Raw genomic sequence first — 25,031 nt, 5'->3', positions numbered from 1 at the left:
GTATATAAGTTTCCGCATATAAGTTAAATAAGCAGGGTGACAATATACAGCCTTGACATACTCCTTTTCCTATTTGGAACCAGTCTGTTGTTCCATGTTCAGTTCTAACTGTTGCTTCCTGATCTGCATACATATTTCTCAAGAGGCATGTCAGGTGGTCTGGTATTCCCATCTCTTTCAGAATTTTCCACAGTTTGTTGCGATACACAGTCAAAAGCTTTGGCATAGTCAATAAAGCAGAAATAGATGTTTTTTTGGAATTCTCTTGCTTTTTTGATGATCTGGCAATTTGATGTTGGCAATTTGATCCCTGTTCCTGTGCCTTTTCTAAAACCAGCTTGAACATCTGGAAGTTCATGGTTCATGTATTGCTGAAGCCTGGCTTGGAGAATTTTGAGCATTACTTTCCTAGCATGTGAGATGAGTGCAATTGTGTGACTGAGCTCAAGAGGGGGGAAAAGATTGCCATTTTCACAACTCTGAGAATATTGGTTTTTCAACCTTCCTATAAAATTATTGTTACAGGCTTCTCACTTGCCTGTAATGGGAACTGGTGGTTGGTTGGTTTAGTCACTAACTTTTGTCCAACTCTTGTGACCCCATGTGCCGGGAGCCAGCGTGAGGAACTCCACCCATGGCAAAGGTCATGAGGAAGGAGGCTTGGCATACGCAAAGGCGGGATCGAGCCTCAGGAGACCCCCTGTTCCCAAGCATCTACCCCCAAAACCAGAGTCTGCCTACTTTACTGCTTCATGCTCTCACCTACACCTCTGACTTTACGGGGGGCTGTCCCCCACCACCTCTCTCTGAGAAGGAGTTAACTTAGAGCTCCAGTTAATAAATTCCTGCGCGTGACAAGAGTGTTTCAACTTACAAACTCCTCTGAAAGTTCTGTAGCTTGCCTGACAGGTTCGTCCAGCCACATGTGATTGTTCACAGCTCCCCAACTGTGAGAGGCACAAGATGCTTTAAACTTTCTAAATACAGACTCTTTTGAGAAGTTAGAAAATTATTAGTATAGTATTAGTGGTGAAGGATTTTCATTTGTTGCGCCAATATTTGCTGCAGAGTCTCCATATTCCGTGCCCTTATACACATAAATGAATATAACTAGCATATAGGAGAAATAGGTATTAACCTTTGATATTAATCATGTTAAACTTTAGGCTAACTAAATTCCTTTCTTAATTGTAACCCACTGCACCTTCACCCTATAGGAATGCAACTTTATCTGGTGCCTGGTATAAGAAAAATCACCCCTGGAAAATAGGTTTTCTGGTTGACTGACCATTATCAGAAAGAAAGGGCCATAAAATGTAAGCAGGCCTCATGGCCAGAAGATGATGTAAAGCCACCTAAGACCTTTTGTATACATTTATATGAAGCACCTGATTTTGATAAAGGTCAGGTCTACTGACCCTGTGTGACTTTGTATTCTATCTCTATGTATAACAAAAAGTATATAAGCAAACCTGGAAAATAAAGAAAACGGATCAGTTCCTGGAAAGACTGATTCCCCCGTGTTGTTCTTTCTTGTTCTCCATTTTTCTGGCTGAATTCCCATCTGGAGCGTGGATGCCCACCAAGACTGCTAATTATGCCTGGCCTTCTAAGATCTGACCGGGGAGGCCTTAGTGTCTCCTCTCCTTCGGGAGAACAGAAAGATGCCTGTGGCCTACATAGGCGGTGCAAACCTCTTGTCTCGAGGTTTTATTGGTATTCCACATAAACCAAGTTTTTCAGCCCCTTGTCTCCACTGATTTTTCCCACTGAGCTATCCTTATTAAGTCTCTCTTTATATCTTTAATTAATACTTAATTAAGCTATTGTTTTCCTGATCGCCGACGCCGTCTCCCCTTTGAATTCCCTGGATCCCCTGGGGCTGGACCCCAGCACCCATGGACTGTGGCTTGCCAGGCTCCTAGCCTATGGGATTCTCTAGGCAAGAATACTGGAGTGGGTTGCCATTAATTCAGCTTTTCTTTTCCTAAAACTTTCTATCCTGGAAAATAACAAAGAGAAAAACCATTCACTGGTATTTTAGTTTTCCTTCTGCATTAGTTTCCTGGGGCTGTCATAATAAAGTACCAAAAATTGGGTACAAACCGTAGGATGGCAGAATTTTATTGTTTTATAGTTTTGGAGCCTAGAAATCTGAGATCAAGACGTTGGTGAGGTTGGTTCCTTCCAAGAGCTGTGAGGAAGAAAAGGTTTCATGCTTCTCTCCTAGCTTCTAGTGCTTTTATGGTAAACTTTTTTGTTCCTTGACTCATAGAGGTATCACCTTAATCTCTGATTCATGTTCACATGGTATTCTCTGTTGTTTGCATGTCTCTGTGTCCAAGTTTCCCCTTTCTAGAAGCATACAGTCATGTTTGAACATTCTTTGGCATTGCCTTTCTTTGGGATTGGAATGAAAACTGACCTTTGCAAGTCCTGTGACCACTGCTGAGTTTCCAAGTTTGCTGGCATATTGAGTGCAGCACTGTAACAACATCATCTTTTAGGATCTGAAATAGCTCAACTGGAATTCCATCACCTCCGCTAGCTTTGTCTGTAGTGATGCTTCCTGAGGCCCACTTGACTTCACATTCCAGGATGTCTGGCTCTAGATGAGTGATCACACCATTGTGGTTATCTGAGTCATGAAGATCTTTTTTGTATAGTTCTTCTGTGTATCCTTGCCACCTCTTCTTACTGTCTTCTGCTTCTGTTAGGTCCATACCATTTCTGTCTTTTATTGTACCCATCTTTACATGAAATGTTCCCTTGGTATCTCTAGTTTTCGTGAAGAATCTCTAGTCTTTCCCATCCTATTGCTTTCCTCTATTTCTTTGCATTGATCACCGAGGAAGGCATTCTTATTCTCCCTGCTATTCTTTGGAACTCTAAATTCAAATGGGTATATCTTTCCTTTTCTCCTTTGCCTTTTGTGTCTTTTCTTTTCTCAGCTATTTGTCAGGCCTCCTCAGACAGCCATTTTGCCTTTTTGTGTTTTGAGGTGTTTTTTTTTGTTTTTTTGTTTTTTGTTTTTTTTTGCCTTGGGGATGGTCTTGATCACTGCCTCCTGTACAATGTCATGAACCTTTGTCCATAGTTCTTCAGGCACTCTATCAGATCTAATCCCTTGAATCTATTTGTCACTTCCACTGTATAATGATAAGGGATTTAATTTAGGTCATACCTGAATGGTCCAGTGGTTTTCCCTACTGTCTTCAACTTAAGTCTGAATTCGGCAATAAGGAGTTCATGATCTGAGCTACAGTCAGCTCCCAGTCTTGTTTTTGCTGTTTGTATAGAGCTTCTCCATCTTTGGCTGCAAATAATATAATCAATCTGATTTGATATTGACCATCTGGTAATGTCCTTGTGTAGTCTTCTCTTGTGTTGTTAGAAGAGGGTGTTTGCTATGACCAGTGCTTTCTCTTGGTTTACTATGACCAGTAAGTGAACTGTGAACATTCAGATGTTCGAAATGGATTTAGAAAAGGCAGAGGAACCAGAGATCAAATTGCCAACATCCACTGGATCATCAAAAAAGCAAAAAAGAGAGTCCCAGAAAAACATCTACTTCTGCTTCATTGACGATGCCAAAGCCTTTGGTTGTGTGTATCGTAACAAACTGTGGAAAATTCTTAAAGAGATGGGAATACCAGACCACCTTACCTGCCCCCTGAGAAATCTGTATGAAGGTCAAGAAGCAATAGTTAGAACTGGACATGGAACAACAGACTGGTTCCAAATTGGGAAAGGAGTAAGTCAAGGCTGTATATTGTCACCCTACTTATTTAACTTATATGCAGAGTACATAATGAGAAATGCTGGGCTGGATGAAGCACAAACTAGAATCAAGACTGCCGGGAAAAATACCAATAACCTCAGATATGCAGATGACATCACCCTTACGGCAGAAAGTGAAGAGGAGCTGAAGAGCCTCTTGATGAAAGTGAAAGAGGAGAGTGAAAAAGTTGGCTTAAAGCTCAACATTCAGAAAACTAAGATCATGGCATTTGGTTCCATCACTTCATGGCATAGATGGGGAAACAATGGAAACAGTGACAGACTTTATTTTTGGGGGCTCCAAAATCACTGCAGCCATGAAATTAAAAGACGCTTACTCCTTGGAAGGAAAGTTATGACCAACCTAGACAGCCTGTTAAAAAGCAGAGACGTTACCTTGCCAACAAATGTCCGTCTAGTCAAAGCTATGGTTTTCCAGTAGTTGTGTACTGATGTGGGAGTTGGACCATAAAGAAAGCTGAGTGCTGTAGAATTGATGCTTTTGAACTGTGGTGTTGGAGAAGACTCTTGAGAGTGCCTTGGACAGCAAGGAGATCCAACCAGTCCATCCTAAAGAAGATCAGTCCTGGGTATTCATTGGAAGGACTGATGCTGAAGTTGAAACTCTAATACTTTGGTCACCTAATGCGAAGAACTGACTCATCTGAAAAGACCCTGATGCTGGAAAAGATTGAAGGCAGGAGGAGAAGGGGATGTCAGAGGATGAGAAGTTTGGATGGCATCACCCACTCTATGGATGTGAGTTTGAGCAAGCTCTGGGAATTGGTGATGGACAGGGAAGCCTGGCGTGCTGCAGTCCATGGGTTGCAGTCAGACACAACTGAGCAACTGAACCTAATTCAACAGTCATATTGGATTGTACCCACCCTAATCTCATTTTGCTTCCCTCATAGCTCAGTTGGTAAAGAATCTGCCTGCAATGCAGGAGACCCCAGTTCGATTCCTGATTTGGGAAGATCTGCTGGAGAACAAATAGGCTGCCCTCTCCAGTATTCTTGGGCTTCTCTTGTGGCTCAGCTGGTAAAGAATCTGCCTGCAATGCAGGAGACCTGGGTTTGATCCCTGTGTTGGGAAGATCCCCTGGAGAAGGGAAAGGCTACCCACTCCAGTATGCTGGCCTGGAGAATTCCATGGACTGTATAGTCCATGGGGTCGCAAAGAGTCGGACACATAGACTGAGTGACTTTCACTTTCACTAATCTTGTTTTAACTTGATTACCTCTGCAAAGATCCTATTTCCAAATAAGGTCATTATATTGGCTGTAATGACCTTATTTAGAAATAAGGCTGTAATTAATAGATACCAGGACCAGGACATCAACAGTATTTTGAGGGGAAACAATTCAACCCATAACAGCTTTGTAAATGAAATATCTACTAAAATGATAGATAGCTTTCTGGCCTAGTGATCTTTGAACTCTGTAGTACAGCACTGCAGATTTTGTGTCTAACTAATCAAGTTGTTAAAATATTTCCTGTTAACCATCAACTTTCAGAAGGAATGATGCTAAAGCTGAAACTCCAGTACTTTGGCCACCTCATGTGAAGAGCTGACTCATTGGAAAAGAGACAGAGGATGACTCACCCTCACAGAGGATGAGATGGCTGGATGGCATAATTGACTCAATGGATGTGAATCTGAGCGAACTCCAGGAGTTGGTGATGGACAGGGAGGCCTGGTGTGCTGCGATTCACGGGGTCGCAAAGAGTCGGACACGACTGAGCGACTGAACTGAACTGAACCATCAACTCACTATTTTACCCAGTATCTTAATCTTTAAACGTTTATCTCATTGATGGATTGCAACAGCTCAAGTCCTTACTTTACCTTACTCATTGAATCTATACACCAGTTTTAGATGCCATTGTTCACTCACTAAAATACAAAATTTAAAATAACTTAGTACTGTTAAAGGTATGGCTAAATAGCCATTCATTCTTTCCCTGCTGCTGCTGCTGCTGCTGCTGCTGCTAAGTCACTTCAGTTGTGTCCGACCCTGTGTGATCCCATAGACGGCAGCCCACCAGGCTCCCCCGTCCCTGGGATTTTCCAGGCAAGAACACTGGAGTGGGTTGCCATTTCCTTCTTCAATGCATGAAAGTGAAAAGTGAAAGTGAAGTCGCTCAGTCGTGTCTGACTCTTAGCGACCTCGTGGACTGCAGCCTACCAGCCTTCTCTGCTCATGGGATTTTCCAGGCAAGAGTACTGGAGTGGGTTGCCATTGCCTTCTCTGCATTCTTTCCCTGGAGGAGTGCAGATGCTAGAACATTTTTGGAAAGTAATCTACTATATCTATGGACATATAAACTGTAGACACCTATAGAGGAACCTAGTTTACATAAATAGAAGTAAACAGCTATGTAATCATTCACCCATGCACATACTTGCCCCAAAACAGTGAGTGTGGAGAGGGTGTTGCTTCCTTGGAACACCACCCACTAGCAGGAATGCAGGTGTGATAAAGAAGTATATGTTTTAAAATATATTTACATTATAGGTATACATTCTGAACAAAGTGAGAAAAATAGGAAAGTATTCCAGTTATCCCTTGTGTAACAAACCACCCCAGACTCAGATGTAAAACAGTACCCTCCACCCCCCAGCCTTTTTAATGCTCAGGGACTCTGTGATCAGGAATTTGAATTAGGCATAGTGGAAGTGGCTCTTCTCTGATCCACAAGGCCTTGGGCCTTAGCAGATATCCTTCTGTTTTTCCCAAATAAAGCTGCTAAAGGTGATTCCATTCAAATAGCTGAGGGCTGAAATCACCTGGAGGCTTCTTCACTTACAAGTCTGGCTTTTGGGCAAGGATGACCCAAAGGTTGAGCTCAGCTGGGCCTGTCAACAGAGCATCTGCCAGTGGCCTGCCCACGTAGCTTGGGCTTCTTGCTGGTACCTGGAGTCCAGGAGGGGGCATCCTGAGGAATTATGTGAGCATTCCAAGCTGTGAAGCTTCTTCAGACCAAATCTCAGAACACAGAACCATTTTATTCATTGCAAGTAATTCCCAAAAGTCAACCCTAATCCAAATGGACAGGAATTAGGTTTCCTTTCTTGATGGGGAAGTGGTGGTAGGCACACTACAGAAGAGAAATGAAGGGTGAGAGATATGGTTGTGGTTCACTCTGGAAAAGCAATCTGCCCTCAACAAACAGGTGGAAGAGGAAAGTGTCACCTTAGCACTGATACAAGAAAACCTGACAAACAGAAGTTTAAGTGGGAGCCAAGTGTTCTGCAGTGGAGGCTAGAATTAGAGAGACTTCAGCACTGAGTCACAGACAGTTCAGTTCAGTTCAGTTCAGTCACTCAGTCGTGTCCAACTCTTTGCGACCCCATGAATCGCAGCACGCCAGGCCTCCCTGTCCATCACCAACTCCCGGAGTTCACTCAGACTCATGTCCATCGAGTCAGTGATGCCATCCAGCCATCTCATCCTCAGTCGTCCCCTTCTCCTCCTGCCCCCAATCCCTCCCAGCATAAGTCTTTTCCAATGAATCAACTCTTCGCATGTGGTGGCCAAAGTACTGGAGCTTCAGCTTTAGCATTATTCCTTCCAAAGAAATCCCAGGACTGATCTCCTTCAGAATGGACTGGTTGGATCTCCTTGCAGTCCAAGGGACTCTCAAGAGTCTTCTCCAACACCACAATTCAAAAGCATCAATTCTTCGGCACTCAGCCTTCTTCACAGTCCAACTCTCACATCCATTCATGACCACAGGAAAAACCATATCCTTGACTAGATGGACCTTAGTCGGCAAAGTAATCTCTGCTTTTGAATATGCTATCTAGGTTGGTCATAACTTTTCTTCCAAGGAGGAAGCGTCTTTTAATTTCATGGCTGCAATCACCATCTGCAGTGATTTTGGAGCCCCCCAAAATAAAGTCTGACACTGTTTCCCCTGTTTCCCCATCTATTTCCCATGAAGTGATGGGACCGGATGCCATGATCTTCGTTTTTTGAATGTTGAGCTTTAAACCAACTTTTTCGCTCTCCTCTTTCATTTTCATCAAGAGGCTTTTTAGTTCCTCTTCACTTTCTGCCATAAGGGTGGCATCATCTGCATATCTGAGGTTATTGATATTTCTCCCAGCAATCTTGATTCCAGCTTGTGTTTCTTCCAGTCCAGCGTTTCTCATGATGTACTCTGCATATAAGTTAAATAAGCAGGGTGACAATATTCAGCCTTGAGTCACAGACAACCCTGGACCAAAACTGAACTCCCTTCATAGAAAAAAAGAGACTGACTTCTGTGTGTGAGCTTCATGTGTATAATCTCAGATCTCGACTCCCCAAAAGCTTTTGAATTTGGAAATAGGGATATAGGTTCAGTCACTGGATCAGAAAGATCCCCTGGAGAAGGAAATGGCATTTCCCAGGCAAGAATACTGGAGTGGGTTGCCATTTCACTGAGTTGGACACAACTTAATGATTACACAACAACAACAAGATGTCGGATTTCCCTCTGAAATAGATATTATCAAGAGCCTTGACCTTAAACTTTTAACTGACAGCATCAGTGAATCAAAGCAGCTTTCACATAGCTCATTTACTGTAATCAGTCCCTAGAAAATATTTTAGCACTCTCCCGCCATCACCTTTACGTGGCATCTACTCCAGCCCTGAAAGAATTCAACCATGTTCTCTGTGTTTGTACTCAGAAGATAAACACAGCTAGAGAAATTCTCTCCATAATTACACTGACTTCCCTTTAAATTAATACCTTTAAACCTCAATTAGCCACTTACTACATGTTTCTCTGTCTGGCTCCTTTTTCTACTCTGTGAGACTCTTTATTCCTCATATTCACACCCCCACTATGCATTTCCTCTCTTAGAACCATTGTATCATAACTCATTGTAACAACAGAAGCATCAGAAAGGAATTTTCTGTTTCTTAACATTTTATCTGTAGGTCTATCTGCCTCTGCACCCACATTCTGCTCTTTTCCCTGTGTTACAGTAGACAAAGTGTCCACATGTGCCCTAGATCCTACAGCATCTCACCTTCCCAAGGATCTTACTTCTTTGGTAATGCCTTCTCCATCCCAGATTATCCATTGCCCTCTTCTTGTCTTAAAAGCCACTTGCCTTTTTCCCTTATTTGCTCTGGTTCCCAGTGCTACAAATACTGCAGGCTGAAATTCCCACAGCTGGCTCTGGCTGAGATCAACCAAAGAGAGGAACTGGCAAGAGGTTGGGGAATGGAAGGAGAGCCGGAGGTCCCCCTGTCTGTGCCTCAGATAGCATCTCTTACAAGAGCTGCATGTCCCCCATAACTCCAGCTCCTTCAGAACAGGACCACTCTGGTTCCAGTTCTGGCCAGGTAACCCCAGCCATTGAGCTCCTTTGTCCCTTCCATGCGAAGATGGCAGCAGTTTTCTTCTGTTGATAATTATCAGTTGTCTGGCTGTCCCTGGTTTAACCTCTCAGTGTTTCCATCACCCTAAAACAAATTCCCTGGATTAAATTTCCTTTGTTTTAAACACTTAGAGAGGCTTCTCTTTTCTTGGTTGGATTGTGACTGATAAACTCACTCTCCACTGGACCATTCCCAGGAGCATGTGAATATTCCATAGCACTCACCTCACAAGCCCCTTTAGTTACTGTCCCAGGTTTATTGCCCCTTAACAACCAAACTTCTCCAGAGAGACATTCACAATGATGGAGGAATTTGTTTGTAGAAACTATCTTGAGAGATAATACAAGATGTGGGAAAATATAAACATGAATATTCACAGTAGTAATATTTTTAGGATCTGCTATATGCATAGCAGGTGTCAACTAAACAAAAAGTGCACAACGTGAGAGCTGTGAGTTCACTTTTATTTGGGGACTTACTGAGGCCTAGAGCTCAGGAGACAGCCCCTCAGATAGCTCTGAAGAACTCTGAAGAGCTAGACGCAGAGGTCAGTATATAAAAGGATTCGGTGAAGGGGGTACTTGCAATCAACACCCATCTCGGTACAAGGCTGCTCCTAGTCACAAGGATCAGATGTCTCCTGAAGTGATTTTAGTGCTTTTCTAAGGATGAGAAAATGAATAAAATTGAGTTCATAAAATTTTCTCCTGAAAATATCTAACTATATGAAGGCCCATTCTGTCTGTTTCCCCAGAGCACAGGGTACCTCATCCCTGATCTCCACCCTGAATGCCTTTCAGTGACTGCAGTAGCTAATGATCTAACCCTTGTAGAGTGGGATGGTGAGCAAAATGCCTTTGTTGGCACAGGAGAGCAATGAAAATTTATTAAATAAAAGGAAGAATAAATGAAGCACAAAAGATATGGCAATATTTGAAAGTCTAATTAAGGATTAAACAAATAATTTTGCCTCATTTATGATTGCCTTTTGATTTAAAGATGATGTAAAATGCCTGAGATGAAAATATTCCTAAAGTTCAATAATAATGTTACTATCAATAATTATTATAAATGTTAGACATTATAATAATTGGATTACTATTGACTTGAATTATTATTGTAATAACTATAATTATATAATAGCTAATACTTATTAAATACTTCTTGTGTGCCAGATACCATGCTAGGGGTTTCACATGTATTACCATATTCAGTTACCACGATGGCCCCATGAGGAGGATATTTTTTATTTCCATTCAACAGATGAAAAGTTGAGGCAACAGAAGTTAATTGCTCATTCAAATTAGAAACTTTTGGAGCAGACTTGAATTCAGTTTGCCTAACTCTAGAGCCCAGAACCAATAACCATAATCCATAGTCTTAATACACTAAGATCTATTTTAATTTTTTTTTTTTTTGGTTCACAGTTAGAGCCAAGGGGGAGAATGATGGAAAGTTTTGAGGAGTTTAAAAGTATCATAATGAGACTGGGTGGGGAGGTAGGAGGTTGTTTTTGTTGTTGTTCAGTCGCTAAGTCATGTTCAACTCTGCGACCCTATGGACTGTAGCACACCAGGCTTCCCTGACCTTCGTTATCTCCCTGAGTTTGCTCACTCTCATGCCCATTGAGTCAGTGATGCCATCCAACCATCTCATCCTCTGTCATCCCCTTCTCCTTTTGCCCTCAGTCTTTCCCAGCACTAGGGTCTTTCCAAATGAATCAGCTCTTTGCAGAGATTCAGCTTCAGCATCAGTCTTCCCAATGAATATTCAGGACTGATTTCCTTTAAGATTGACTGGTTTGATTTCCTTGCTGTCCAAGGGACTCTCATGAGTCTTTTCCAACACCACAACAGTGTTTCGAACACCACAGTTCGAAAGCATCAATTCTCTGGCACTCAGCCTTCTTTATGGTGAGAGGTGGGTATAGGGAAATCCACTGAATGCTTTTTAGCACCAGAAAAATTGTCCTTCTGTTTGATTTTGAGGAACCTAGAAACTCTAAACCTAGGAAACTGGTTTGAAGATGATCATAACCTTAGAAGCTGAAGTGTGGTAGTGTAGTTTGAATTGACAAGAAGGGACAGATGAAAAAGACATTTTGAAGGTGGCATCGACAGGATTTACCAAATGCAGCTGGATAGGGCAAGAAGGATGTGAAAATGCCCTGAGGTTTGGGTTTGGGGTACTAGGAAACTGGTAGTACATTGAGAGATAGGAAATTCAGGACATATACAGAGGAAGAAATGAAAAAGCACTGGGTGTGAACATATTGAGTTCCTTTGTTCCTGAGTTCCTTCTAGTTCAGATTAGCTAACAGCTGTAGTAAATTTGGAGGTGAAGAGAAATGCATATTCCCTATTGCTCTGCTTTGCAGTTGCTTGTCCTCTAACAGGGGCTTCCTTAGTGGCTCGGACCTTAGAGAATCCGCCTGCAATGCAGGAGACCTAGGTTTGTTACCCCAAGTTGGGAAGATCCCCTTGAGAAGGGAATGGCTACCCACTCTAGTAGTTCAGCTGGTAAAGAATCTGCCTGTAATGCTGGAGACCTGGATTCGATCCCTAGGTTGGGAAGATCCCCTGGAGAAGGGAACAGCTACCCACTCCAGTATTCTTGCCTGGAGAATTCCATGGACAGAGAAGCCTGGTGGGTTACAGTTTGTGGGGTCGCAAATCGTAGAGGAAGTCATGGATAGAACTAAACCACAAGTCAGAGGGATATTAAGTGCAAAAACAGACACTCAGGAGAGGGGTTTGCGAGAACACATGCCAGTCTTTACCATCTTTAACAAAACCAGACAGATGGCCCTTCCCACAGTTGGGAATGTTCTCTAAGTGCCAATGATCCTGTCTCCGTCACCTCTGTCCTCTGTTGACCAGAACTTGGGTTTTATTTGCTTTGTGACAAATATTTTACCCAAACCAAAGAATACGTTGTGCTCTTCAAAGGCCAGTTGCTAAATTCCTGATAAGGGGCAGTGGGCACAGCGCAGGGTGGACACAGGAGATCAGCTTCTGGGGACATCTGATTCTATGATGCAAAACCACTTTTCTGTTCTTTGCTTCTTCTCCTAGGACTCTTTTTCAGCAATGGGGACACATGGAAGCAAATGCGGTGCTTCTCCCTTATGACCCTAAGGGACTTTGGGATGGGGAAGAGGAGCCTCGAGGAGAGGATCCAGGAGGAGGCCCAGTTTCTGGTGGAGGAGCTCAGGAAATCAGAGGGTGTGTTCCATGGACCATCTTTTGGGCCAAGGGGCTACTGCGCACACAGCCCTTCCCACCAAAGCTCCTCCTTCAGGAGATGCTCAGCAGTCCACAATCTGCTCTTTTAACCAGGGCGTTGGCAAGGAAAAGTGGGGCAGGAGGAAAATGACTCAAAGCGGTTACTTAGGATCCTTCAATCCCTTTGCTTGGATTCATCTCCCAACTTCAGCACTTACTGGATGTGTAAATTTGGGCAAGTTATTTAATTTCTCTAAGGTGCAGTTTCCTCATCTGAAAAATGCGGCTAAAAATCAAACCTCAGATTGAGGGTTGGATAATACAGTTTGCAAAACATTTACACAGTATCCAGCGTGTGGTAAATATTCTATAATATTACTTACTTCTCTTATGACTATTACCATATTCACTGAATAATATAAACCCTGGTGGCTCCGATGTTAAAGCGTCTGCCTGCAATGTGGGAGACCCAGGTTTGATCCCTGGGTCGGGAAGATCCCTTGGAGAAGGAAATGGCAACCCACTCCAGTATTCTGTCCTGGAGAATTCCGCGGAGGGAGGAGCCTGGTGGGCTACAGTCCATGGGGTTACAAAGAGTCGGACACAACTGAGTGACTTCTGAGAGAGAGAGAGAGTAGTAGCATAGTATAATACTATAGAGCATATAGTATTAATATTAGTAGAAGATGCTTACATCCTAATTTGAAGAAGTTTAGAGAAAATAAAATATAAGTATCATCTGAGGAGGAGGGAGGCCATCTTCTTGAAGCCCTAATGCAGGCTGATGAAGATTCTAAATGTTAGAGTTGTTTCTTCTTCACACCAGCTCAGCCCTTTAACCCTGCTCTCACCCTGTCCTGTGCTACCTGCAACGTGATCTGCTCCATCCTCTTCAATGAACGTTTCCACTACAACGATAAGACCCTTCACTCCCTGCTGGATTTGTTAAATAAAAATTTTAATCGCGTAAGCTCTCTCTGGAACCAGGTAAGGCCAGGTCTCCATTTACCCTGGCACTTGACCTTTTGGGCATACTGGGAGCCCACAAGCAGGATAAAGAGCTGCAAGCTGCCCACCTTGTCCCATGAGCATGCGCCAAGGCAAGCACTGTCCCCGACCTTCCATGTGTGTCTTATGTCAAGTGGATTAGTACAGTGTCACTTAGACCAGCACCTATGAAGGCTGCCTTCTGCTCGCTTCTGAGGTGATTCCCTCAAAAGAAGACGCCATGTTCCCAGTTCCCTGCATTTCTTTTAAGGCTCCTGTGCACATTCTCCCCTTCTCTCACTCCGAGGTTGGCTGAGGATGGTTGAGCAGGAGATGAGAAGGGGCGACTCTCATGTATGTGATGGTCATCCTGCCTTCTCTTTAGCTTGGAAGCTCCTTGGCCAGACCCTGCAGAGAGTTCGGTGCTCCACTCAGAAACCCTGGTGTCTCTTCACAAACTGAATTGCTTGTGTGTTTTTTGTTCTCATTTTAGATTTACAATCTATGGCCAAAACTCATAAAGCCTCTCCCTGGAGAGCACAGAGCATTATCAAAAAGGCTTAAGGGTGTTCACTACTTTGTTCTGGAAAAAGTGAAGGAGCATCAAAAGTCCCTGAATCATAATAACCCTCGAGACTACATTGACTGTTTCCTCAGCAGGATGGAGCAGGTATTGTACATGACATCTTTCCCTGATACTATATTTTATCAGTCCATGGGAATGCAGGAAAGCATAATCACACCATGTAGGTAATTCTTGATATTTTGATATCTTGTGGCAGTGAGGTATGCTAGTAACAATAGTAGAAATTTTTCATAGTGCAGAAATTTTAAAAGAGGAAAAGCCCTCTTTTTCCTTTGTATTTCTTTTTTTCTTTTAAAAATTTATTTATTTTAAATGAAACAAAGATATGTATTTTAACAATAAAAGGTACAATTCAAAAAGAAGATAGACATCATAAACCTTTAGACAACAACAAAGAAACAAAAGTGCATCAAGCAAAAATCAGAAGAAACATAAGGGAAAAGAAAAAATATACAATCATAGTGAGAAATATTAACATTTCTCTGAGAATATTTTATCAAGTGCAGAAAAAATCAGAATAGAAGCATCTTGAATGATGTCTTTAATAATATAAATGTAATAAATTTGTATTTAATTAATTTATATTAATCATATCCTATACAAATGTACTTAAAATTTTGTATTTCATGTGTTGTTATTAGATGTCCATAGGACATTTAGAAAAATTGGCAATAAGATAAACTTTACTAAATTTCAAAAAGTAGAATTCTTTTTTTGTGTGTGTGATTCAGTTATACATATACACATATATTATTTTTGAAGTTATTTCCCATTATAGGTTATTTCAAGATATTGACTATAGTTCCCTGTGCTATACATAAACCTTTGTGGCTTGTTGCATATCTATTTTTCTAAATTAGAAATCTAGTATTTTATTCATACTAAGTCAAACAAGTGGAATCAAAATGTCATAAGTTTTTTAGTTGGGCAAAAACTCATAAGTTTTCTAAAAATATATATATTATACATATTATTTCCTTTTATTTCTATTTATTTCCTGTACTTGGACACTAGCATTTAATGAAATCTTCGCAGTATATATTTATGATGAGCTACATATATGTATATATATGCATGTTTCTGAGCATATATTTATCTTAATGTGGCTAAAAGACACACATATCTTCTTTACACACCCATAGTCTCCCATTGTTTGCCACAATGTTTCCCAGGGAGTATGTCATACATTATAAAAACTGGATTGTGTTTTCATTATTTAAAACTAACGATGGATAAAAGATTCTAAAAAAACACATTATAATTAACCATCGGTGGTCTTAAACATATTGAATAGCAAGTATCACACAGCCACCAGCTCTTAGAACATCGCTGGCTAAGATACCAGCATCAGTGTCCATGAGAACATCAGCAGGAAAACAGTCAAAACTGTGACAAACAATAGACTGCAAAAGGATATTCAGTGCTCATTTTGGCAGCACATACACTGAAATTGGAATGATATAGAGAAGATTAGCATGGCCCCTGTGCAAGGATGACACACAAATTTGTGAAGTGTTCCATATTTTTGTTGTGTGCACAAAACTTTTAACCAATATAATTTCAATTTTTGTATTTCTGTAAAAAAGGATATTTCAATATATATACATATGTAACAACTTAAAATCTGAAAATAATTCTTTGAGCCCTGTAAAATTAACCTTGTTTATGCCAAAGTTTGGCTTCCCCAGTAAAGCGTTATTTCAGATGGTAAAGAATCTGCCTGCAAAGCAGGCAAACCCAGGTTTGATCTCTGGGCTGGGAAGATCCCCTGGAGGAGGGAACGGCTGCTCACTCCAGTATTCTTGCCTGAAGAATTTCATGGACAGAGGAACATGGCAGGCTACAGTCCATAGGATTGCAAAGAGCTGGACACAACTGAGCAACTAATACTTTGACTTTCATGCCAAAATTCCCCAAATATATATAAATAAGCAAAAGAAAAACACTGTGCAATTGTATCATAAGTGCGCAAGTTATAGCAAACGGTTAATTACTAATAACCTGTTTAGTCTTCTTAATCTCTGGGAGGGCTGATTTAGAAAGCTTGACTTCCTTAGAAAACATGCTGAAGGAAGGCATGACGATGCTCTCTTTTCTTCTCAGAAATTTCCCTGGAGTTGGTAGAGACATTCAAGCTCACTCCACTTATCAACAATGTGCATTGAAATATCCTCTTCATTCTCATGGAAAAGTTTGTTGTTGGCCCTCAGAGGACTAGATGTTTGTCTGGGAAAGAGAAAACAAAAATAGCTAGGTTTTTAATTCAGTCATTTAAAAATTTTCCTTCATACCAACTCTCTATCAGTCCATGGTGGTTGGTAAAAGGAATACTACCCTGAAATTTCCTTTCATAGCACTCATCATAGTTTAACAAAATACTTAATTGACCTCTATATTCTTCACTACAATACTCTAAAGGGCTAGGGTAGTATCAGTTTCCCATGCTTTGTATCACCGGTCTGAAGGAAACAGACCAGTTCCAAACCAGTGATTTCTCTACACTGTGTTCACATTGAATTTATCATCTAGTCTTTTTCATTAAATATAATAAAAGAAGATTCGTTAACTGAGTGTTTGTATATAAGAAGAATTGTTCCAAGGCCTTCCACTCAGTATCTCTTTTCATCTTTACAATAACCCTATGAGGTATATTCTGTTCTATATCCCAGTTTCACAAATGATGAAGTTGAGTAAAGAGGTAAGGTAACTTGTCAAGGGCATATATCTGATCATTGACTAACCTGGGATTTGAACCAGAAGTCTCAATTCCATGACTGATTTTTAAAAATCTACTACCCTACCATGCAGAAAATAAAGCCTATTACTAGTGATGGGGTGTGGTCATGGAGCTCTGATAAACCGTTGCCGCCTTTTTTTTTTTTTAATTTTACTTTATTTAACTCTGTCATCTTTTTAACTCTGCCATCTACAGGAGAAACAGAACCCAGAGTCTGAATTTCACTTGAAAAACTTAGCAACCTGTGGATCAAATCTGTTTTCAGCAGGAGTAGAGATAACCACTGCCACCCTGAGTTACGGGTTCCTGCTCCTAATGAAATACCCTGAGGTTCAAGGTACAGCAAATATCCTGAGTATTTATTTAGGATAAAATAGGAGCTCCTGGCACTCATGAAGGTGGGAAGGGACTACTGTCTGTGACAACTTATCTTTCTCTGGACAGCCTTGGCGAGCATCATGCCTAGGGCCACCCATGTGGTTTGGTTTTACAGATCAAAATTATATCAAATGATGCTGATAAGGAAGAGAGACCATTACAAATCAAAGACTTTTTACGTTTAAAAGCAGAGGAGCTTCTGAATCCCAGCTCTTCTATATATGATATAATGTTGAAGAGTCAGCCCAATGACTGGGTTAGATGAGGGATGCCTGGGTTCCCATTTTGCGTTCTCATTCTCAGCCACCAATACCTGACTGTGTGACCTCAAACAAGTTATTTCACTTCACAGGCCTTTGTTTTTCCATCTTGAAAATGGATCCTTCTCCCCAAAGGGGATTTTTAGCTCCAATATAATTTAAAATTCAAAAATGAAATTATACTAGCTTGATTTTCTCAATCATGTTCTCAGAGCACAGGTCTTAGAAACCCAGTGTTTATTTTGTTCAACAAAATGGTGTTTGCTGTTCCCACAAAATGTTAGGAGGCTGGATGATACTGATAGAGGAGATGCTCCCACTAGAGTTAGGATTGAACATTTCCCCTCTGCAGCTGCTTTACCAGGAATCTGTGATAAACCTTAATCCCTGCACAGAGGTCATCTCCTCACCTGTACAGGAGGACAAACTAGTTCAGGCAGGAGGCTGCATACTTAATGCAGCTTTTATGTTTCCTGAAGCGAAATCTCTGGTCTTTGCAGCAATATAAAAAATAGAAGTTCTATGGCTTCTATCAGAAAGTCTACAAACAATAAATGCTGAGAGGATGCAGAGAAAAGGGAAACCTCTTACACTGTTGGTAGGAATGCAAACTTGTACAGCCACTATGGAGAACAGTGTGGAGATTCCTTAAAAAACTGGAAATAGAACTGCCATATGACCCAGCAACCCAATGCTGGGCATACACACTGAGGAAACCAGAACTGAAAGAGACACGCGTACCCCAATGTTCATCACAGCACTGTTTTCAATAGCCAGGACATGGAAGCAACCTAGATGTCTATCAGCAGACGAATAGATAAGAAAGCTGTGGTACACATACACAATGGAATATTACTCAGCTATTAAAAAGAATGCATTTGAATCAGTTCTAATGAGGTGGATGAAACTGGAGTCTATTATACAGAGTGAAGTAAGTCAGAAAGAAAAACACCAATACAGTATATTAATGCATATATATGGAATTTAGAAAGATGATAGGATGACCCTATATGTGAGATAGAAAAAGAGACACAGATGTACAAAACAGTCTTTTGGACTCTGAGGGAGAAGGTGAGGGTTGGATGATTTGAGAGAATAGCATTGAAATATATATATTACCATATGTGAAACAGATCACCAGTCCAGGTTTGATGCATGAAACAGGGTACTCAGGGCTGGTGCACTGGGATGACCCTGAGGGATGGGATTGGGAGGGAGGTGGGAGGGGGGTGCGGGATGGGGAACACATGTACACCCATGGCTGATTCATGTCAATGTATGGCAAAAACCACTACAATATTGTAAAGTAATTAGCCTCCAATTAAAATAAATTAATTAATTAAAAAAGAATATTCTGAGAATAAAGATTTTATACTAAAATTTAAAAAAAAAGAAAAAAATAGAAATTCTATGAAGAACAGAGCTGTGGGTTGTTTAGCAACATGTCTTTGACCTTGGGAGCCTTTTCCAAGCCACTTTCTTTACATATTGTAAGCATTTCCAAGTATCCAGGGAACGCATCTCTTAAGTAGGATTCATGATTCATGTCTCTGCAGCCAAAGTTCATGAAGAAATTGACCGTGTGATTGGACGCACCCGAAGTCCCTGTATGAAGGACAAGATGAAGCTGCCCTATACAGAGGCTGTGTTGCATGAGATACAGAGATACATCACCATCATTCCTTCTAACTTACCCCATACTGTGGTCCAGGACACGAAATTCAGACAATATGTCATCCCCAAGGTTAGAGGTGGCTGGGAAAGCTGGCTGAGATAGAAGGTGCAACATGGTACCACTCCACCCCATGGTAGATGGGGCCTGTTAGAGGCATCGTAGCTGTTTCAGGAAGAGAGGCAGTTGAGAGACATGGGAAGAACACGAGGCCTGAGTTACATGGCCTGGGTTTAAAATCCGTCACTGCTATGCAGTGTGCTCTCAGGCCATTGTTCACCTCTGTGGTTCCGCCTCTGCCTTCCTGGAATGGGGAAGCTAATCCAGGGCTTCCGAGGCTCCTCACACTCTCAGGTATGATAGGATATATTAAGGGAGAAGTGATTGGCATTAGTATGAATCTTGAGGGAACAGAAATCTGATTTTCCATGATAGATTTTAAAAAGGGGGCAGAGATGGACAGTGTATCTGCAGCTCTAAAGTAATCAAGTGTCAACTTTCCTTAACCCAAATTCTCTCCTCCCAAGATCTCATATATCAGGACATTTGGGACATTGCTGCCCATAATAGTTGACAATGATCAAAACATTCATACGCACATTGGGGATGTAGTCAGCCTTCTGTAGTGATTAAGCGTTTGGGTTTTACATTTGAGAGTGTAGAAGAGGAAGAAAAGGTGTCACACCTGACCAGACTACTGCAAAACTGAAGCAGCCCCCAACCTTACCGCCAAATCCCAGCGCGAAAGTCTATTCACACATAAGTCTAGTATCGCATTAAAAATGCTATACCACCAGCAAGGGAAGGTAATCAGGAACACAGGAAGGCCTAACACCAGAAAATTTGGTGTAATAAAATTCAACATAGAAATAGAATTTAAAGAAAAACCACATGGTAATCTCATTTATACAGAAAGTGCTTTTGATAATATTAAAGAGTTTCTGCTCTGTTAGTTGCTCAGTCATGTCCGACTCTTTGTGACTCCAACAGGCTCCTCTGTCCACAGAATTTTCTAGGCCAGAATACTGGAGTGGGTTGCCATTTCCTTTACCAGGGGATCTTCCAGGCCCAGGGATTGAACCTGGGTTTCCTGTACTGCAGGCAGATTCTTTATTATCTGAACCACCAGGGAAGCCCCACCTATAATAAAATAGGAATGAATTTCTGATAGCAGTGATTACATTAAGAAGGAAAGCAAGGAACTTGAGTATAGGAAAAAGAAACTTATTTTCAATTTGACTTTTTTAAAAATACCATGTACATGTATTACCTACTCCAAAAATTGTGAAATAATGTTTCAGGAAATAAAAAAATGAAGTAAAAATGGAAAGAGGAGGCTTTCACTTAAATAGGAGTGCTTTATGATCAGATAGAAGTTGGGTCAAATTCTAATCATGCCACTTGCTAATAACCACAAGTAAATTGTTTCTTCTCTCTGAATCTCAATTTCTGCATTCATTCAATGAGCCAAAAAAACAAGATCCTAGTGAATATGGTTGAAGTGAGAATTAAATGACATTTATAAACAATTAAACACAGTGTCAGGTAAATGTGAAGCATCCTGTATCAATGGTCATTATCATTTTGTCATTTAAACCTCCCAAGTTCTAATGGGGCAAAGAGGAAAGCGTATGGTGGCTCAGACAGTAAAGAATCTGCCTGCAATGCAGGAGACCCAGGTTTGATCCCTTGGTTGGGAAGGTCCTCTGGAGAAAGGAATGGCCACCCCCTCCAGTATTCTTGCCTGAAAAATTCAATGGACAGAGGAACCAGGCTGGCTACAGTTCAGTTCATGGGGTCACAAAGAGCTGGACATGACTAAGTGACAAACATACACATATGCACACCATTTTAGAAGTGAGGAGGTGGGCTTTGAGCCAATAGATTTTGTAGATTACAAGGTACTATATCTTATTTTCTTACATTCACACCTGAATTCAGAAAGAAAAAAATTGCGAAAAGTGAATTCTTCCCATTTGAGGTGGCGGTTCCAGTAAAGTACATGTCTGAACAATATGAGCTGCCAATCTTAGGTTTTGAACAATTGTTTATTGCACATTGACTGTAACAGTTGCTCTTCTCCCAGAGAACCATCTTATTATTCAATAAAAGGTATTGTATGATAGTAGGTGTGAAAAAACTCTCACAAAAGACAGTGAGAAAGCTCTCACACAAGCTTTAAGAGTGCTCAGTCCTGTTTAATCCACTATAATTAAAAGTGTTAGGCTTTTTATGAACCAAAGATAAGTATGATAACATGCCATTCTACTCTCTCTTTCTTGGTTCCAGGGTACTACAGTATTGCCGTTACTGTCTTCCATTTTGTACAACTGCAAGGAGTTTCCTAATCCAGAGAAGTTTGACCCAGGCCATTTTTTGGATAAAAATGGCAACTTCAGGAAAACAAAATACTTTGTGGCTTTTTCCATCGGTAAATATAGATACACACCATCCAAACCATACACAGGAACCTTTTGAACAACTTTTAGCTTTACTGAATGTACGTAAGTAATCCACTAATGATCACAAAGTTAATCAAATCAATCTGCTATAACCCTCTAAATCAAGATGGAGCTGTTTAAGTCTGTATACCAATCGGATCAGATAAGTCTTTCAAGGACTATTTTGTTAACTGGTGACTAAGTATAATGCCAGTTTTTAAAGAAATCAAGGCAAATCGATTGATTCAGATGTCACACATTATCAGATAACAAAGGGACCTCCTTTTGTAGACTCTTACCTATTGATCTCCCTTTTGTAATATGCAACTTTTCTAAAACAGAATGTTCAGGTTTCTTTCTTCTTTTAAAATGATTAGACATTATTGTATAATTTTCTGATCCTTAGAGCTAGAGCCCATCAGAGGGACTTTGGTCATTTCATTCTCTTCCTTCCCCTCTGAAATCCAGAGCCCCACATACCCTTGCCTCTTTGCAAGAGCTGATTGGCTCCCAGTTGCTATTTCTCATAAGGTCATAAAGACAACTTAAGATCACTCAGCACATATTTTTTTTCTTTGTTATCCTAGTCAATTATTTGATTAGTATTTTCAAAAACAACAATTAATATGCTTTTAAAAGACAGCCTGTGGTATTAAACAATCTTCCATACAAACATGTTTAGGTGGCATTACGTGATAGTTGCACAATGCCTTGTTAAAGTAATCTAATATAGGTGTATGTCTAGTTTTCATCTAACTCATCAGTGTCATAAACAAAAATGCAAGTGACATCCTCATCGGTGAATCTCTAGTTCCTACAGATAAATCCCCAGGAGAACTATTGAATTAGGAGCATAAATCTCTTTAGAGAAATTTTGGTTTGTTAGAGGAACTATACAAGTTGATCAGCAAATTTGGAAAACTCAGCAGTGGCAACAGGACTTGGAAAGGTCAGTTTTCATTCCAATCCCAAAGAAAGGCAATGCCAAAGAATGCTCAAACTACCGCACAACTGCACTCATCTCACACACTAGTAAAGTAATGCTCAAAATTCTCCAAGCCAGGCTTCAGCAATACATGAACTGTGAACTTCCAGATGTTCAAGCTGGTTTTAGAAAAGGCACAAGAACCAGAGATCAAATTGCCAATATCTGCTGGGTCATCAAGAAAGCAAGAGAGTTGCAGAAAAACATCTATTTCTGCTTTATTGACTATGCCAAAGCCTTTGACTATGTGGATCACAGTAAACTGGAAAATTCTGAAGGAGATAGGAATACCAGACCACCTAACCTGCCTCTTGAGAAACCTGTATACAGGTCAGGAAGCAACAGTTAGAACTGGACATGGAACAACAGACTGGTTCCAAAAAGGAAAAGGAGTACATCAAGGCTGTATACTGTCACCCTGCTTATTTAACATATATGCAGAGTACATTATGAGAAACGCTGGGCTGGAAGAAGCACAAGCTGGAATCAAGATTGCTGGGAGAAATATTAATAACCTCAGATATGCAGATGACACAACCCTTATGGCGAAAAGTGAAGAAGAAGTAAAAAGCCTCTTGATGAAAGTGAAAGAGGAGAGTGAAAAAGCTGGTTTAAAGCTCAACGTTGAGAAAACTAGGATCATGGCATCTGGTCCCATCACTTCATGGCAAATAGATGGGGAAACAGTGGAAACAGTGGCTGACTTTATTTTTTTGGGCTCCAAAATCACTGCAGAAGGTGATTGCATCCATGAAATTAAAAGACTCTTACTCCTTGGAAGGAAAGTTATGACCAACCTAGACAGCATATTAAAAAGCAGAGACATTACTTTGTCAACAAAGGTCCGTCTAGTCAAGGTTATATCATGCATTGATGTGAGAGTTGGTCTGTGAAGAAAGCTGAGAGCCGAAGAATTGATGCTTTTGAACTGTGGTGTTGGAGAAGACTCTTGAGAGTCCCTTGGACTGCAAGGAGATCCAACCAATCCACTGGAGATCAGTCCTGGGTATTCATTGGAGGGACTGATGTTGAAGCTGAAACTCCAGTACTTTGGCTACCTGATGTGGAGTGTTTACTCATTCGAAAAGACCCTGATGCTGGGAAAGATTGAAGGCAGGAGGAGAAGGGGACGACAGAGGATGAGATGGTTGGATGGCATCACTGACTCAATGGACATGGGTTTGGGTAGACTCTGGGAGTTGGTGATGGACAGGGAGGCCTGGCGTGCTGCGATTCATGGGGTCTCAAAGAGTCAGACACGACTGAGCAACTGAACCAAACTGAACTGAACCAGTTGATCGTCATCTAGCGGTTTCTGAGCTGTCCCTGTTCTGTACAGTGTTTTCAGTGGCTGTCAGGAGTATGTAGTATTTGAATATGAGCTATTGTAATATGTAATTTGGAACAAGCTAATGGAACTGTCCCTTCCTTTCAGGGAAATGGGCCTGTGTTAGAGAGGGCCTGGCCCACATGGAGCTGTTCCTGTTCTTCACCACCATTCTGCAAAATTTTGTCCTGAAATCCCTGGGGGAGACAAAGGACATAGAGACCAAACTCATTGTTACCGGACTCATCAATATGCCACCACCCTTCAAGCTATGCCTTATCCCCAGATAAAATAAGAGCTTTTCTCTTTTAACAATTTAAATAAAAGTAATAGCTTTTTCTTCTCACTACTTCTTCTACCCCAATAGTCTCTTTTCATTTTAAATTCTGCCTAGGACAGAAACATGGGCTTCCCTCATAGCTCAGTTGGTAAAGAATCTACCTGTACTGCAGGACAGAAACACTACTCACTAAAAGCTTAATGGACATTTGTTTAAATCGATAAATTCCTTGAAAAAGGAGCTGGCCTGGAGTGCTGCAGTTCATGGGGTCGCAAAGAGTCGGACATGACTGAGCGACTGAACTGAACTGAACTGAAACAGATGAAATGGTAACCCCCATCACAAATCTCTCCCTGCCCCACCTCATCTATTTGCAGCCATTGCTTTACATGGAGGCCCAAGAAGCCACCTTGGATAAAAGTCAAACAATGTGCATAGGTAGGATTCAGACATGCATAGCTGCATCTTCTTCAGAAAATGAGGGGCAGGACTGGGGTTTGGAGCGCAAGAGGGTAAATTGCAAGAAAAGACTGTTATTGCCAAGAGAATAGTGACGCAGAAGAGAGTAGCTAGAACAACTGCCCCGTGGGGGCCCAGTGGAGTGCTGGGAGCAGCCGCTGCCACAGAAGGATGGTTCAAAGGTCATGAGGCAGCCCAGGCTCCAGGACACTGGGAGGGAAAGAAGCTTTAAAAGTAGAGCTGAGTTTCTGGGCATATACTCAAGAGAATTGATTCTTTTGAATTTTCCAACAGATACTTGCACACCCATGTCCCTAGTAGCATTATTCACAATAGCCAAAAATGGTGGAAACTACCCAAATGTCCATTGGCAGAAGAGTAGATACACAAAAAGTGATTCTATACATACAATAGAGTACTATTCATCCTTAAAAAAGGACTTATAGTCTAACTGAATTCCAGCTGAGCTATTTCAAATCCTAAACAATGATGCTGTTAAAGTGCTGTGCTTGAATATGAATGCCAGAAAATTTG

General features: G+C 41.1%; 1 protein-coding gene and 1 non-coding gene across 2 annotated transcripts in view; both read left to right on the top strand.

Moving 5' to 3' along the window:
- The window catches only part of LOC138427579 (cytochrome P450 2C23-like), a 29,542-nt gene extending 5,428 nt beyond the window's left edge, over positions 1 to 24,114 (top strand). The window contains 7 exon segments of the mRNA XM_069567239.1: positions 12,236 to 12,385; positions 13,212 to 13,372; positions 13,866 to 14,042; positions 16,891 to 17,032; positions 18,890 to 19,077; positions 21,295 to 21,436; positions 23,867 to 24,114. Of these exon segments, the coding sequence (XP_069423340.1) occupies positions 12,236 to 12,385; positions 13,212 to 13,372; positions 13,866 to 14,042; positions 16,891 to 17,032; positions 18,890 to 19,077; positions 21,295 to 21,436; positions 23,867 to 24,048 (1,142 nt within the window). The 3' untranslated portion in view covers positions 24,049 to 24,114.
- LOC138428026 (U6 spliceosomal RNA) lies at positions 15,379 to 15,485 on the top strand. Its single transcript, XR_011252263.1, has one exon. It is a non-coding gene; the product is annotated as a U6 spliceosomal RNA (small nuclear RNA).
- Positions 24,115 to 25,031: the final 917 nt, after the last annotated feature.

This window comes from Ovis canadensis, chromosome 22, assembly GCF_042477335.2.
Source record: "Ovis canadensis isolate MfBH-ARS-UI-01 breed Bighorn chromosome 22, ARS-UI_OviCan_v2, whole genome shotgun sequence".
Lineage (NCBI taxonomy): Eukaryota > Metazoa > Chordata > Mammalia > Artiodactyla > Bovidae > Ovis > Ovis canadensis.
Note: the sequence above shows the minus strand (reverse complement) of the source record. Positions and strands in the feature narration are given on the sequence as shown.